This window comes from Chanos chanos, chromosome 3 (genome assembly GCF_902362185.1).
Source record: "Chanos chanos chromosome 3, fChaCha1.1, whole genome shotgun sequence".
In the NCBI taxonomy this organism is placed as follows: domain Eukaryota; kingdom Metazoa; phylum Chordata; class Actinopteri; order Gonorynchiformes; family Chanidae; genus Chanos; species Chanos chanos.
In genome coordinates this window covers 37,946,513-37,961,684 of record NC_044497.1, presented here as the reverse complement: position 1 = coordinate 37,961,684, position 15,172 = coordinate 37,946,513, and the positions used below count along the sequence as shown (strand labels likewise).

The 15,172-nt window shown below is 39.3% G+C and overlaps 1 protein-coding gene across 1 annotated transcript in view; it reads right to left on the bottom strand.

Moving 5' to 3' along the window:
* Nucleotides 1-210: 210 nt before the first annotated feature.
* Nucleotides 211-15,172, bottom strand: part of LOC115806968 (metabotropic glutamate receptor 4-like) — a 155,567-nt gene continuing 140,605 nt past the window's right edge. The window contains exons 7-10 of the mRNA XM_030767827.1: nucleotides 12,763-12,899; nucleotides 9,604-10,539; nucleotides 4,689-4,935; nucleotides 211-260 (exon numbers count right to left, since the gene is read on the bottom strand). Coding sequence (XP_030623687.1) covers nucleotides 211-260; nucleotides 4,689-4,935; nucleotides 9,604-10,539; nucleotides 12,763-12,899 — 1,370 coding nt within the window. The remainder of the gene's footprint in view (nucleotides 261-4,688; nucleotides 4,936-9,603; nucleotides 10,540-12,762; nucleotides 12,900-15,172) is intronic.

Here is a 15,172-nt window from a genome sequence, read left to right as displayed (position 1 = left end):
CAAAACCCCATGGGATCTTTCCCAGAGGCTCTCAGTGCCTTGTGTGGGCCTTCTAAAACAGCCATACATCCACGTCGCTCTGTGCTTCATCCTTACTGCTTGCAGTGATGGTCTAATGTCCGTTTTCCACATTTGTAGCGTCTGATTTCTGGTTTAGTGTTTTGCGATGAAAGGCCCCGAGGCCAGATGAGAGTACGCCTCCTCTGACCCTTAAATAGCATGGTTACTGTAGCTAATATATGTTTGCTTCGAGGCCAATGCTGTGGAGAGACAGAGACACAGAGTAACATGTGAGAAAAACCACCACACCACAACAGTGGTTCATGTATTAGAATGTTGGCTCTTGTGTCAGAACAACAGGTTTAGCACTAGAGCATGGCTCCTAGCTTTAATTAGTGTAATGTCTGACTGAGTTGAGAAAAGGAGAGTAAACTGAAAATGATAACAAAATAATTAATATGAATAGTGTGAACTGAGAAAAACAATCCATCTCTGTGCTTTACATGATTACATATTACTTTTACTCAACCACATCAAATGCTCTGGACTGCTCTGATATTCTGACCTAGAGACAAATAAACTCATTTAACCAGAACTGCCTTTACTTAAGTGAAAACATGCTTAAATTTGTCTAGAAATCTGCATGTATTCACACTATCATAGATAGTTCAATGAAAAGCCATAATGAAACATTGAGAGTAATGAAACAGTAGGATGCGACCATACTTTGCAAACTCAGAGATTTAGACTTTCAACGTTTCAGTCCTGCTGAAGTTATTTGACGTGTGTGTATTCAAACCCAGGGGGAAAATGTTTGATTCAGTCACCTTAACAGAGAATATCCCCAGTGTTTGATTAAATGCTTTAATAGTTGTGTATGTTGCATATTGTGTTGCTGCACCACCTGCCCATCTGCAAAACTTTGTATATATCTTCATATACAAGCATGCCTCCATCTCACATTCAGTGCACTGAGCAAAGCATGCAGCACTGTCTCCACAGAAACCTTGCAGAAATCATTGCGTGCATTGATTCCACAGTGTGTCTTTCAACATGCTGACAGGTGATTGGATCGTACTGGTTGCCCAAAGATAAAAGGGAATATTGACTGAGAAAATGTTGTGTATTGTGATGGCTAAGTTAGAAGGGCTTTCTCAAACAAGTTTTTCAAGTTTAACTTATTGACTTCTGCCTGTCACATCACATCATATTGTTTTTTTTTTTTTTTTGATGGCATTTGATAATATTCCTGGGGACTGCAAACATGTCTGTATGTCTGTCTATCTTGTCTGCCTGTCCATCTGTCTGCTTATCTGTCTGTATATCACTTTTCAGGCTGAGAGTGGGAATGAAGCACTGTGGGCTGAGGAAGGAGAGGCTGAATGGAAGATACAGTCGGCCCTCCGTATCCGCGCCGGATTGGTTCCAGGACTTCCCGCGGACACCAAAATCCGCAGATGCTCAAGTCCCTTATATAAAATAGCTTAGTATCTGCATATAACCGATGCGCATCCTCCCGTATACTTTAAATCATCTATAGATTACTTATAATACCTAATACAACATAAATGCTATGCAAATAGTTGTTATACTGTATTGTTTTGGGAATAATGACAAAAAAGAAAAAAACAAAAAAGTACAGACGCAGTCATCCTAGGCCTAACTATACAATACATGTCAGCAACCACGTAACCTTTTCTTTCTTTCTACACTTACAGATTGCTTTCATTTAATGACCTGAAAGAGAAATACATAGAAAAAAACACAGAATATTTAAAATACAAGTATATATATAAAATACAGTTATAAATAGAGAAAACATAAATGTTTTAAAACTCAAGTAGCGAACGAACGAGACACGAGGCGAACAATGCTCAGTGCTGGAGCGAGACTGAGGGTCTGTGAAATTGCGGGAGGTTACAGCAGAGTATGTCGACACATCACTTCATTCGTGCGGATTCAGCGTAGTCCTTGCCGCGTGGTAAATTCAAGTTTTGCTTTGTGGAACTTTCGATCCGCGGTTGGGCAAATTCGCGGATGCAGAACCCGCGGATACGGAGGGCTGACTGTAGCGTACTATGATCACACTGAGACAAACTGCAGCAAAACACATCGGTATTTCCCAGAGCACCTCAGAGTACAGACCTACAGAGGGCCAGCAGTTGAAAGGTTTTTTTAGGTGATACAGTTGAAATGGTGTAAAATTCAATGGTACATAGTCACCATATTGTTTATTCCACTTACAGAAATATAATCCTGTTATGTAACTGGTTGTAAAGCTCCGGAAAGAACAGGCTAAATTCACTGAGTTCATTGTATATAACATGAAAAACTTGATCGATCTGAGATAAAGTGAGCTATGGTCTATCTGAGATGTAGAATTAGGGCAATGTTAAGAATTGGAGATCTGGATTAGTTACACAGAATACGCTTATTCTGTGTGTGTGCACGCCTGTTCTGTATGTGTACATCTGTGTGTGTGTGTGTGTCTGTGTGTGTGTGTATAAGTGGGGTTGGGGGGGGGTGTCTATGCCATTGTATATGCATGTTTATGCATGTCGTCTGTAAATAAATGTACAATCTGCCTGACCACCCAGCTAGATGACCACTCCGATCAGCTGCCTAGCATGGAGAACAGTGCTCTTATTGGCTGGCTCTGAGAGCTAACATTGTAGCGGGTGTTTATCTGACAGATCTCTAACACAAGAAGACGAAGGAGCGACAATCCGACCATTTTAATGCCCCCCTCCTACCACCGCCAAACTCTGATAAATGAATCTTATTTAATATTTATGTGCGGGTAGGCTGAGACAAAAAAAAAAAAAATAGATGGTCCTAAGAAAATTGGAGCTGGCAGTTCCATCTGTCCTCTGGCTGCTACTGCTTATTGCTGTTGTTTGTCCCATTACAGCACACTCCACAGTTTGTCAACACAGCAAACAAATTACAGCCCAAACCTGGCTATCACTATCCAATGATGGCCATTCAGAGGGATCAGCAAATAAGTTTCAGACGGAGGAGGATGGGGAGGGAAATCACACTGAGATTAAGGTAGGGTAGATGGACGGGTTTAGGAATAGGATGGGGATTTGAGTGGAATATTCGGAATGGTTTGGGACAAACAGAAAGGGGGGTTTCGGTGGAATAAGTGGAGGGTTTGTGCAGGGTCGTAGCGTGAGTGTGAAGTTTAATTAAAACTTGACCAAATCATTTGTGTATTACAGAAATAATCAGTTTTGCCAACAAGTTGCTCATACTTGAATGGGCACAAACTGTAGGTGTATCCACACATAGCACACATGCTAAGAGTGGCTATTAACCGCATTGTGCATGGTAGAGTAAGCAGGATAGGGGAGCTTCAAGTGCCAGGCTTAAACTAGGGGAGGTTTCAGTGATGGCTTTGCTGGGAAACTGCTGGTGGCCCAGGCAGGCACAGACTGTGCAAAGTAAAGTGGGCAGGCATGGAATCATTACCTGGGTGTCTACAGCCCCTCACAGATGTCCCCTCCCTCGCTACCATCTGGCACACACACACACAGAGCAGGAGTTAGAGCTAGACAAGTGGGGCCCACAAAAGGCCCTCACTATGAACAAAAAACGCAAGGATTGCCAAAGGATGGGGCTCTCCCTCTCCCATCTCACCTCTCTCTCTCTCTCTCTCTCTCTCTAATCAATCTCACCTCGTTCGTAGCTTCATTAAAGATTTAAAGTAAACAAGGTCTTGATCAAAGAGGATACATTGTGTCTGTGTAGATTAATGAATTGCTTTGTTGATTAATTGTTGGATGTTTAATTAATAGCCTACTTTGTTGACCTTCAAGGCTTTCCTTGAGGCAATGAGACTATAGTTAAAATGTCACTCTTGTCTTTTCTTGCAGTTTACCATCATTTTTTTCTCTCTACAAATGTGTGCTACAGTTCCTGGACATTCATGTGCTGCAACGGCTTTACAGACAAAGGATTCAACTGAAAGAGAGTCAGAGAAGAATCTCCACAGTGACATTAGACTTTAGGGAGATTAGACTTCCACTTAGTATGAGTCACAGTTCTTGGATATCAGGCATATGACCACAGATTTAGAGATGTCTTCTTCAATTGGAAATCATCACCAGTTCTAGTGAAAAAGGAGTATCTCAATATTGCTGATTTCCAGATGTGACTGCAGTTGCTACCAGTATTTAGTACAGCAGCAGGAAGACTGTCATCGTCTCAGTTCGAGCCTTTCACTTTGGCTCGAAAACAAAAGTGTAGCCAACCGAACATGAAAGTGATCTTAATTCTCCTGGACCATAGTCCTGCTGGATTATTCTTCGCATGGACTCTTTTTCTCCGTTTTCTTGTTCTGCACTATCTTGTCTAGTCCTGGAGTGATGCTTACTACTACATGACAGAACGGGGGAAAAAATGAATCATGTTCAGAATTGGGTAATTACCAAGGGCTGCTGAGCTGTTAAATGACAGAGATATGTATTACATTTTTACATTAAAAGTAACGTGTGTTTATGCATACACTGTCCTCTTTTCCATAAAAATGAAAGATGACTTTGAGACTCCAAAGAACAGATCAGTAGAGCCCTAATAACTGCCTGCCCTAGGCTGCCATATTTATTTGAATCCCTTTGCTTCTGCCTGTTTCATTTTGATCTTTCTCACTCCTACCTCCTCTGTTCCCTCTCATCAGAGCTCACCTTGTGTCTCCAGACTCTCACATAATTCTGATTTGGCCTCCCCATTTGGTCGCAGGCCACCTTTCGGGGTGAATTTGTTGGACATGGTGGCAGCGGTGACCACTGCCTTCAGGCTTCGGTTACGTTTGGGAACATTTTGCTCTGGATGGAACAGAACCACGTAGACTTTAGGCATGTAGAGCATTCCTAGAGACACAGAGGCACTCAGGCTCACAGAGATGGTCAGTGTCGTTGTCTGGATGTACATCTGCACAGAGGAAGGGAGAGAGAAAGAGAGAGAGAGAGCGAGAGAGAGATGATTAAGTCATTAACTATCATTATATTTGAAGAGCAGGAAGCTATCCAATCAAACACAAAGGTAGACCTAATACCTCACTGAAAATTGCTCTGTTTTTAATCTGTTAAATGTACTGTAAGTATTTATTTTCTGCAGCTGACATCTCTAACGTCTGCCTCTAAGCAATAGATGAAGTTTATTGAACCAAATTGAGTTCATCTTTTATTTTTTTTTCTTTAGCGTTCTGTACTGAGTAAATAAAGTCTCTCTATTTTTTGCCTGTTGCTAACATTGTTTATGTGTTGTGTATTTATGCCTTGTGTAACCCATTCCAGCTTTTCTTAGTATGTGATATTTTTCCCTCTGTAAGAGCTGGGATCTTATTTGCTGTCACTGCACTTCTATTTGTTTATGTTTCTTTTTTGTGTTTATTGGAGACTAGCATGTTGTATGACTATAGCATATGAGGAAAGCCCTCAGGGTTTGAGTTCTATGGGACTTGTGAGGAGTGTAGGAGGAGGGACTCACTCAGCTGAGACACACCTCTGTGAACACCATGTGGACCCAGGCTAAATTACAACATGTAAAAATAAACCCTCAGAAAAATGAAACAGCCAAAAGACATTAAATAATTAGTTACAACAAATCCACACTCAAACCCTACAGTTAAAAAGATATATGAACACCAATACAGTGATGCACACATGCATATGTCATTCCTGGGAAGATATATCTAGACTGAAGTATGTACAACAGGGTATTTTTTGGTAAATGTGTAATTAATAATTTTATCACACCTAAGCCCATTTGACAACTCGAAAGCTTCTTTGAACAGCATGCCTGATACTGCACACAATATTCACGCCCTGTCTAAAACTTCAGAAAACAGGACTGAGTTTATACACCGTGGATCCGATACCATGGAACAATTTACCAGGGAACATTTTCTGCATAGCAGTATCTGTCGTTCAAACGGAGTTTACCTAAATGCCATCTCTAATTATCCATTTTTACAGTGGCTGAGCACATCACAGATTGTCAAGACAAAAACAACAGCAGGGAACATCTACAAGACCAACTAATAAATACAGACAACATCAACCCTCAGAAGAAGTGACAAGCACGGCCCCTCTCATTGTTACTTTACTGGTCTCCCAGAAGGAATTCACTTGTCAGTCATCTGAAGGCCCGCCTCTCTGCATGCTGTCTCAGTTCTGAGTGGCAGGCTCTGGAATCCTGATGTCAGACGTCATCACATTTATGTCATCACATTTAATGAAGCCCCTCTTTCTTAACGATTGCCAAGCTAACACAATTTCACACTTGTCACTCAGAATCACTCAGGTTCTGCCAGTCTAATGACAATGCCACACACCCAAAAAGCCAGATAAAATATTTCATGTAAATACCCACAAACCTGTCACCTTTCACAACAAACACTCATCTGCTAAAATAGTGAGGCACCAATTTGATTAGTTTCTCTTATGTGTGATAATATTCAATGGTTAGGGGATGTTTTCATTTTACTTTTACATAATATATTTCCAAAACAATACCATGAAATACAACTTTAAAATCAAAATTGTGACCAGATAACCACTTAAGTTTTGAGTTACTAATTAAGTCATGTCTAATTTTGACTGTAACCTGTGATGGTGGACTTTATGTTGTTAAGGTTTACAGAGCTCTATATCTCTAGACTTTGAGGCAATTGTTCTTGAGAAAAATCTGTTCAGTGAATTAGATTCTATGTGGAAACAAATTATTTAATTTCCTAAGATAAAGCTCTCACACCAAATTCCCTTTCAGATATGCAAAAGCTTGTATGCAATCACAATACATTCTGCTCCTGAAATTAATTAATATATGATCAAGGTTTCTGTCAGTTTCCCTTGACAAAATTAATCAACTAATTGATAAGTGAGCTTTTATCTTCCATTTTCACTGGCACCTGTTCATTTACCAAGCTCTGCCAAGAAGAGAGATTAAATTGGGAAATTAATGAAAGCAACTGCGGACTGTACTCGTCTTAATTTGAATTTTTCTTTTTTTTAAATTATTGAACATTTGGAATGATAATTTCTGAGAAGTTTAAGCACCACTTCAATGGAAAAAAAAAAAAAAAAGTTTTCAAACCTCCCCCACCCAAACATCTTTGTCGGATGTTTAGTGTTGGTTGAGAAGATAAAGAAAGCAGAATTCCACCCTCTCTGTGTGTTTGTGTCAGATAGGCGTCCGGGTTGAGGCTGGCTCCATGCATGGTTAACTCTCACCCAATGCCACTGCCAATCACCGCACTCGTCTTTTTTATCAACCACACAGACAGCAACGTGTTTCTCTGCACTTGCCATTAGAGGAGCAACAATGACACAATTAACACACCCTTATCACCTCCTGTCAGACTCCTATCATACACCTGCTACCATGTTCACCTCTTTTCTTTTCTCTCTCTCTCTCTCTTTCTCACTCTGTATCTCCCTGTATTCACCCACCACACCTCTGTATTCTTCAGTACAATACAAACTAAACACCCTGAGAGAATCAGATCTGGTGGATTGTTTTTGTAATCATGTTTTTTTTTTCATGACACACATGAATGGTATAAGCTTTGAATTGTTCATTCACTATTTGCATGTCTGCACACATGTGTGTTTGTATAACATATTGCTGCCAAATGAGCTTTTCTTATGACAGAAATACTACAATAAGGCAAACTGAATGTGCATTTGTTTTGCTCCTGACAATAGCTGCAGGCTACACAGTACTTAAGACTGTGTGATGAAAATGTATGGGCCCAGTAATCTGATAGGAAAGGAGATTATAGTTGTTGAAAACCTTCTTATAGTGTCTCCATGCTACAATCACTGCATGCTTTAGTCACTAAATTCTGGAGTCACTAAACAAAATTCTCACACTCAAAATCACTACAACCCACAATCACTATAGAATATACTTACTTTGATTCACAGCCTACAGTAACCATAGACTACAACCACTATGACTCACAGACCCTACAACCTACAGTGGCTGCAGACTATCATCTACAACTGACAGTCAACACACCCTTCACCCATTACACACCCTTCACCCATTACATAGTTCCTACCTCTACCAGACACCACAGACTAGAACGGACAGTGCCTGCTTCATATAGTCATTCCAACTCACAGTCACTATACCCTATAGTGCCTCCAGACTACAACACTGTTACGCAAAGTCTGAACCAATTTTTATCTTATGAAACAAAACCCCACAATGTTTTACATTTTACTGTATATTTATATACTGACATCTTAAATTGCAGGTAAGCCTACGCTGTTTTTAAGTAGCACACACATTTAACACAGACCTCAAAGAGCATTTCAGCCCAGTTGATGAATCAGACATCTGTAATTGTTTCAGATAGGCTACTGCCTCCGTCTGTAAACCACTGACAGGTGACAGTTCAGTTAGCCCTGCAGTCGATAACATAAATAGCGAAAACCAACAATTAAGTACAAAATGGCTCATAAAACTCATACCAGTACTGGTCCACCATGTTTGATTTGGTTTGATTTAGTTTTGGTTCTCAAGGTCACCAATATCAGATGCCACTACAAAATCAAACATCCTAACTTCTATTGAGTTTCCCCGCTGTGTAGGACAGCCAGAAAAGAAAGGAGTGTTGTTTTGTCATATTCATACAAAGCCTCCATAACCATTGTAACAGCTTCAGCAACTTCTCAGGAAAGAGCGCAGCTGCTTCATTTTGAGTGACCTGGGTGGTAGCTAGAAAATGTTATTGATGGACAATAAAGCAGGCAAAAAGAAAAATAATTTACTACTACTGCCCTGCAATTACAACTACTGCTCCTGGACCTAATATTATTCTCCAAAAATGTCCCTTGGGCTCAAGGCTTTGAGTATCCGTGGACTACAAACAGTACCACCCTACAGACTTTACAGACTATGGTTTTTAGTGAAAATTATCAGTATATTTTACCAACAGAAATAGGGAAAGGTTTTGTATATTTCAGTAATTTCTTATAAACGTAGTAATTATATAAATCACCTGTTCAGTTAGACTGTCCTATTTCGTAACATTAATGTAACTCTATTTTTGCATGACATCATCTCTCAATGAAGGAAAAAGTCAATATATGTATCAAGTAGAGTCAAGAAAATGAACCAAACAAACACGATGAGATTTGTTTCATTCATAGAAGCAAACTAACAAATTCCTGCAATCCTTCTATAAGAGCCGAAACAGCCCTTTCACAATGATAGATGGAAGAGGCATACACCAGCACCAATGAATTATGTTAAACAAGAGCTCTTTATGCAGGTCATTTTCATCTCAGTAGGCTGCATTCACTTGGAACAAACTGTCAGTGGGTTGGCAGTGTTTAATTGGGCTGTTTGTTTCTCTTATGCACCAGCATTTGCAAGAATTTGAGTGATGACTAGCATCATTCAAACATGAGGATAATCTACCATATAAAAGTTTTCTGGAATGATTTTTCCAGTCTGGATTTTGTATGTAACCGGTTTGTAAGGTCTCCTGCAGTCCTTTAACTAATTAGCTCATTACATTCATTATCTTCTCATAAATGAAAAGCTTTTGGTAAGAACAAGTTTGTTATTAAGGCATTATCTAACCTTCTCAGTGGACTGGGAGGTGCCAAAGAAGATAGGGATGAAGGCTAGCCAGATAATGCAGGTTGTGTACATGGTGAAGCCAATAGGTTTGGCCTCATTGAAGGTCTCAGGGACTCCACGGGTCTTAATGGCATAAACGGTGCAGGTTACCATGAGCAGCATGCTGTAGCCCAGCAGACAGATCAGAGACAGGTCAGAGATGTCGCATTTTAACACACCGCGCGCTAGCTTTGGATTAGCTGTGCGTTGATCCTCATAATCAATGATAGCTTGTGAAGGATCCATAACAAACCAGACACAAACTCCCAGCAGCTGCACCGAGATCAGGCTGAAAGTGATAACCAGCTGGGAAGCTGGGCTGATGAACCGCGGTGCGCTAACAGATTTTTTGCCCTGTTCAAAGATTCGGTAGATGCGGTTTGTTTTGGTAAGAAGCGCAGCATAGCTTATGCTCATTCCCAGGCCCAGAAAGATCCGGCGGAGAGAGCAGATGCCCACATCAGGTGCTGAGATCATAAGGAAAGTGGTGGCGTAACAAAGGAAGATTCCTGTTAGTAAGACGTAGCTCAGCTCTCTTCCAGAGGCTTTAACGATGGGCGTGTCATTATAACGAACAAAGGTTACAACCACAAACAGCGTGGCCATGATGCCCAGGATGGCAATGAAGACAGGCACCACTGCCCAGGGTGAGCTCCACTCCAGTTTAACGATAGGTATGGGCTGGCACGCTGTGTGGTTCTCGTTGGGCCGCAGATCAAAACGGCACATCTTGCAGGTGTAGGTGTCAGCCTGGTACTGGTATCCATCACAGCGTTCACAGAGCCAGCAGCACGGAATACCCTTCACTGTTTTCTTACGCTCTCCTGGGCGGCACGGCTGGCTGCATATGGAGGTGGGCACCTGGCGAGATCCACCTGGCCACTGAATGTTCTTATCCTGGAAACACAGGTGCACAGGTGAAAAACTATCCTCATTATGCAATTAGGACGATGTTAGCTCTGCACAAATCAGTACACTGAATACAGCTAGGTACTGAGATAAGATTTATTTAAGTTTAAATCACGATTTATCAAATCATGAGTTACCCTTTCAGTCATATCAATGTGACAAGATTCATGTCATAATGCATCAAGTGAAAGTAATTGTATTTCAAAAAGCATTTGAATTTTCATTTTAAAGCTGTCTTTCACTTGACAAAATGGAATTACATTTTGATAGGTTACCCTCTCCAATCAGTTAGTTGCCCTGCACCCATAAGCCACAAAGCCTGAATTTTCAGGATATTTGTTAAACAAATATGGTAACATTTTTGTTGTTCTGAGCTAGGGAGGTTCAGATGAAGAATACTGGTTAGTGTCATAGCCACTGAAAGTCAAATTCATAAATAAATATTGGTATAATCATGGTGCTTTTGGTATGGTTATGTCTTAAAAATATCTCTCAGAAAGGTATCAGTCTGCATGTCCTCCATGAAGTAGCATCTTGTAGCAAACTACCCCCTCATTCTATACAGTTACTGACCCTGAGCTTTCAATGGACAGTTTTCAAGGCCCCACATTACTGTCTTGGCTCTATCTAAATTAAACACTCTAAGTTATAGATGTCAATATCCAGCTGCTTATTCATAGTGGATAAAAAAACACCCTTAAAAAAAAAAAATATATATATATATATATATATATATATATATATATATATATATATTGGCAATATTAGTTCTGGTGCTATCACTGGTAAATTTAATCTGTGTTTGAGCTAAGCTAACTGAAACATCAGCAATATTTTAAAGACCTGGCTTGGTTGATGATTTCCTAAAGAAGGCATGACCTCCTGAATTTGGAGCAAATCCAAGGTTTGTCTACATATTGTCTGCAGAGCACTTGCTTTTGTGAAGAAAACATCAAACATGACCCTCAGTGGGCTATCACTTGTAAGGATGTTTTCTCTGTGCTGTTTTCAGCAAAGTTGGAGTTTGCACAACATGGATGTCTGAGTGACTGAAACACACCGATATTAATCCAGTATATTATTTTATATTACTTTCACTTGATGCATTATGATCTGGGTTTAAGTAAATGCTGTTTTCACCCTCCATAGAATGTACACACACAGCATAATAAAATCAAAGATGAAAAAGCTGTTTTCATCATATGCATATATATATATATATATATGCTCAACCTCAAAAACTTGACATGCGATCTCATGAAACCTGTCCACATACACAAATTAGATTATGACCAAAATTTTACTTTCAAGTTTTTCCCTATTAGGCGTTCAGATACTTAATAATGCCTCTATTTATTAACAGAACCTGTGGAAAGCCTGTATGTATTAAGCATAAATAGACTGACTTTCACAAACACTCTTTTGAAAGTCTGGAGCTGGTTCCAAATTTTAATTATTCGCAGAAATAGTGGATGTGTCTTTAGTGGTGTAACTTCAATAGGCATTGTCTAATTAGAATTAGGATTAAAATGTAATTTGAAAGTTTATCTCCTCTATGTGGTAAATGAGTAAAACAGAAAAACAGGGTCATTTAGACTGTCTGGCAATAATTATTTTGTTTGTGTAGGGGCAATTTGAAAAAAAAAAAAGTTTTGCATGTGAGAGAACAATTCAATTAACTTTTGGTGGATTAACATCATTTCAAAGGACTTTCAAAGTCATGAAATGGGAAACTAAAATGAAAGTGTTTCTGACAGTTTATGCCATTTAAAAAGATCAAAATATATATCTCAACTAAAGCATGTTTCTCTTTGAAAATAGCTATCTTACAATACAGAATAGTATTACAACTTATGTTCTATTTATCATCTTTCTCATATGAAAATTAAAAATTATTCTGATATGACAGATTGAAATAAAGGGAAATATGCTAACTTATTCTTACTCATAGGTCAGAACGTATAAGACCAGAGATAAATGATTCCATTGATTCACAAACTCCTACTCATGCATTATTATAAAAGTTTCCTAAAAGACTTCAATTTATGGTTATAGTATTTATGTGTAAGACTGAATGCAGATTATGTCTACTTAAATTACATGTGTGGAAATATACTGTATGTTAGTGTACACTGTATACTTGTATATTGTATACATATAGATTGCTGAACCACACAGTGTGAAAATTGCAGAACCAAAAGTGAATCCTACATATAGCTGGAGCTGATCGGTCCAGTGGCCAATGATCTTGTACTCAGCTGTGTTGTTATTTATCTGGTACTGGTAGATCTCATATCGGCCAGGAGCGTCCCCGTTCACATTGAAGACCACAGGATTACCAGCAATACCTGGGGAGTGAAAAAAATCACAACAGAATCAGCAAACAACCTCAAAAGAACCTCAGATAACACTAAGTCACTGCCTTGAAACATGTGGATTTATATAAGATCTAAATGATTGTATCTGTCTAAGCTCCATTTTATTTAATTCAGTTCTGTGTTTTACGTATGACTAAAGAGAAGGTAAGGCCTGAAGGGTGAGTTAGAGAGTAGACAGAGACAGATTTTTGCTCCCTCATGACAGTGGAGGAGGAGGAGGAAGAGGAGGAGGAAGGAAGAGGAGGAGGAACTTTTAACTTCTTCCTCGTCTTATCTCTCTGCATTTATGCCTCCCTCCCTCCCTAGGCTTCACTGAAAATCTGCCTTTCCTTTTTAAACATGTCTTTCCCTCTTGCCTGCAGGTTTGTGCTCTCTCTCTCTCTCTCTCTCTTTTTTTTCTCCTTCTTTGTCTCTTGGCAGAATAAAACTAAAAAAAGAAAAAAAAAGAATTAGAACTAACGAAAAAAAAAAAAAAACATAGACTGAATCAGATCTTTATGATGTTTGTGATGATCCTCTTTATTTTCACAAGTACTATAGACTCTCTCTCTCCTCTCTCTCTCTCTCTCTCTCTCTCTCTCTCCTCCTGTACTACTTGACCTATCTAGAGGTTTTAAAAAGCACAATGACCACAGGGTGAATAGAATCACAGATAATTTGAGGTACTTAAAATCTTTGGATGATTTAACTTTTTAAATCTATGACAAACTCAGGTTTATAATGTTACCCATAATCATAAGCTTTATATTTAACAGTTTTTTCCAACCAAAGGAAATATACAGATGAACTTGAAGTGCGAAGATCCCCATCTTCTGCAGTCTGAGATCTCTTTATCTGTTGTAACAGACACTCTTGTGTAGTGGCAGTTAATGGCTATAATAGTAGTGGATTGGAGTGTCAAGAGAGCTAACAGAAGATCAAAGATGAGTCTAAGGCAATCAATACTCTGTGGTTGCAAATGCGTGTTATTATCTGCACTAAGATATGTGGATGCCTTACAGGCCTCTCTGTCAATCCTGCTGTAATATGAAATGGAGCCAACAAAATTTATATAAGAGGCTTTTCGATTCTGGTTCTGATAAAGCCTTGACTGAGTAATTGAAAAGACACAAGTTTGAGTGCAGAAAGTTTTTCACACTGGAACATAAATGGCAACCTTTAGCAATAATTCATTACACAGACACAATCGACAAACAAACGGCATGTCTGCATGCGCTGTCACAGCCTTTGAGCAGGCAGGGTGATGTATCACCCTTTGTAAATCCACCCTCTTCATCATTTTGGTCTCTGGGAATAATATGTTTTTGCATGCATACTACTGCATGTGGATGGAAGATGGAAGCAACCAGAATCTCACAGGTCATTGCTGTGCCATTAGCAAAGACAAAGCTCATTTAACGTGTGGGAAAAAAAGCCTTTTGATGTGCAGTAAAAGTCCTAAGTCTTTGCATCAAGCCAGGGTGGAGTTACTTATACAGGATGAATATAAGTTAGATTCATAATTCAAGCCACCAAGGATTCCCCATTTGCCTTGTTCAACATGCAGTACATTGAAACTGTTCTCAAAAGGACATATTCCACTAGTGAATACTAAATTGAAAATTCACCATATACATCTTAGTCTACATGTTTCCTTTGATGCTATTTTTTTTTGTTATGGAGACATTTGCATGTTCACAAGCCCAGGAAACTTGTAAGCCCATAACCTCAGGTCTCACGGCGCGGACATGATATTTGTTTAGTCACCTGAAAGCTAAATTCATGATGGAAATCATAAAATAGGTCCTGCAAACACATGATTCATTTGCACGTTCACAAGCCCAGGAAACTTGTAAGCCCATAACCTCAAGTCTTGTGTTACAAACTTTTTTTTAAAAAGAAAAAAATTCACTACCTCAAGAAAAAGGAACAAGACTCTTTAACAGCCAAACGATACTGCCTGAATTGCAATATTACAATGAAAATATACCTTTGTACATGGATGGGTTGGAACCAGGTATTAGAACTGGTACCAAGTCTTGTGTCCAAATGAGTGAATCTTAGGTGATGTTACACTGATGTAGGTGATGTTGCACTGATGTAGGTGATGTTACACTGATGTAGGTGATGTTACACTGATGTAGGTGATGTTGCACTGATGTAGGTGATGTTGCCCTGATGCAGGTGATGTTACACTGATGTAGGCGATGTTACACTGATGTAGGTGATGTTACAGTGATGTAGGTGATGTTGCCCTGATGCAG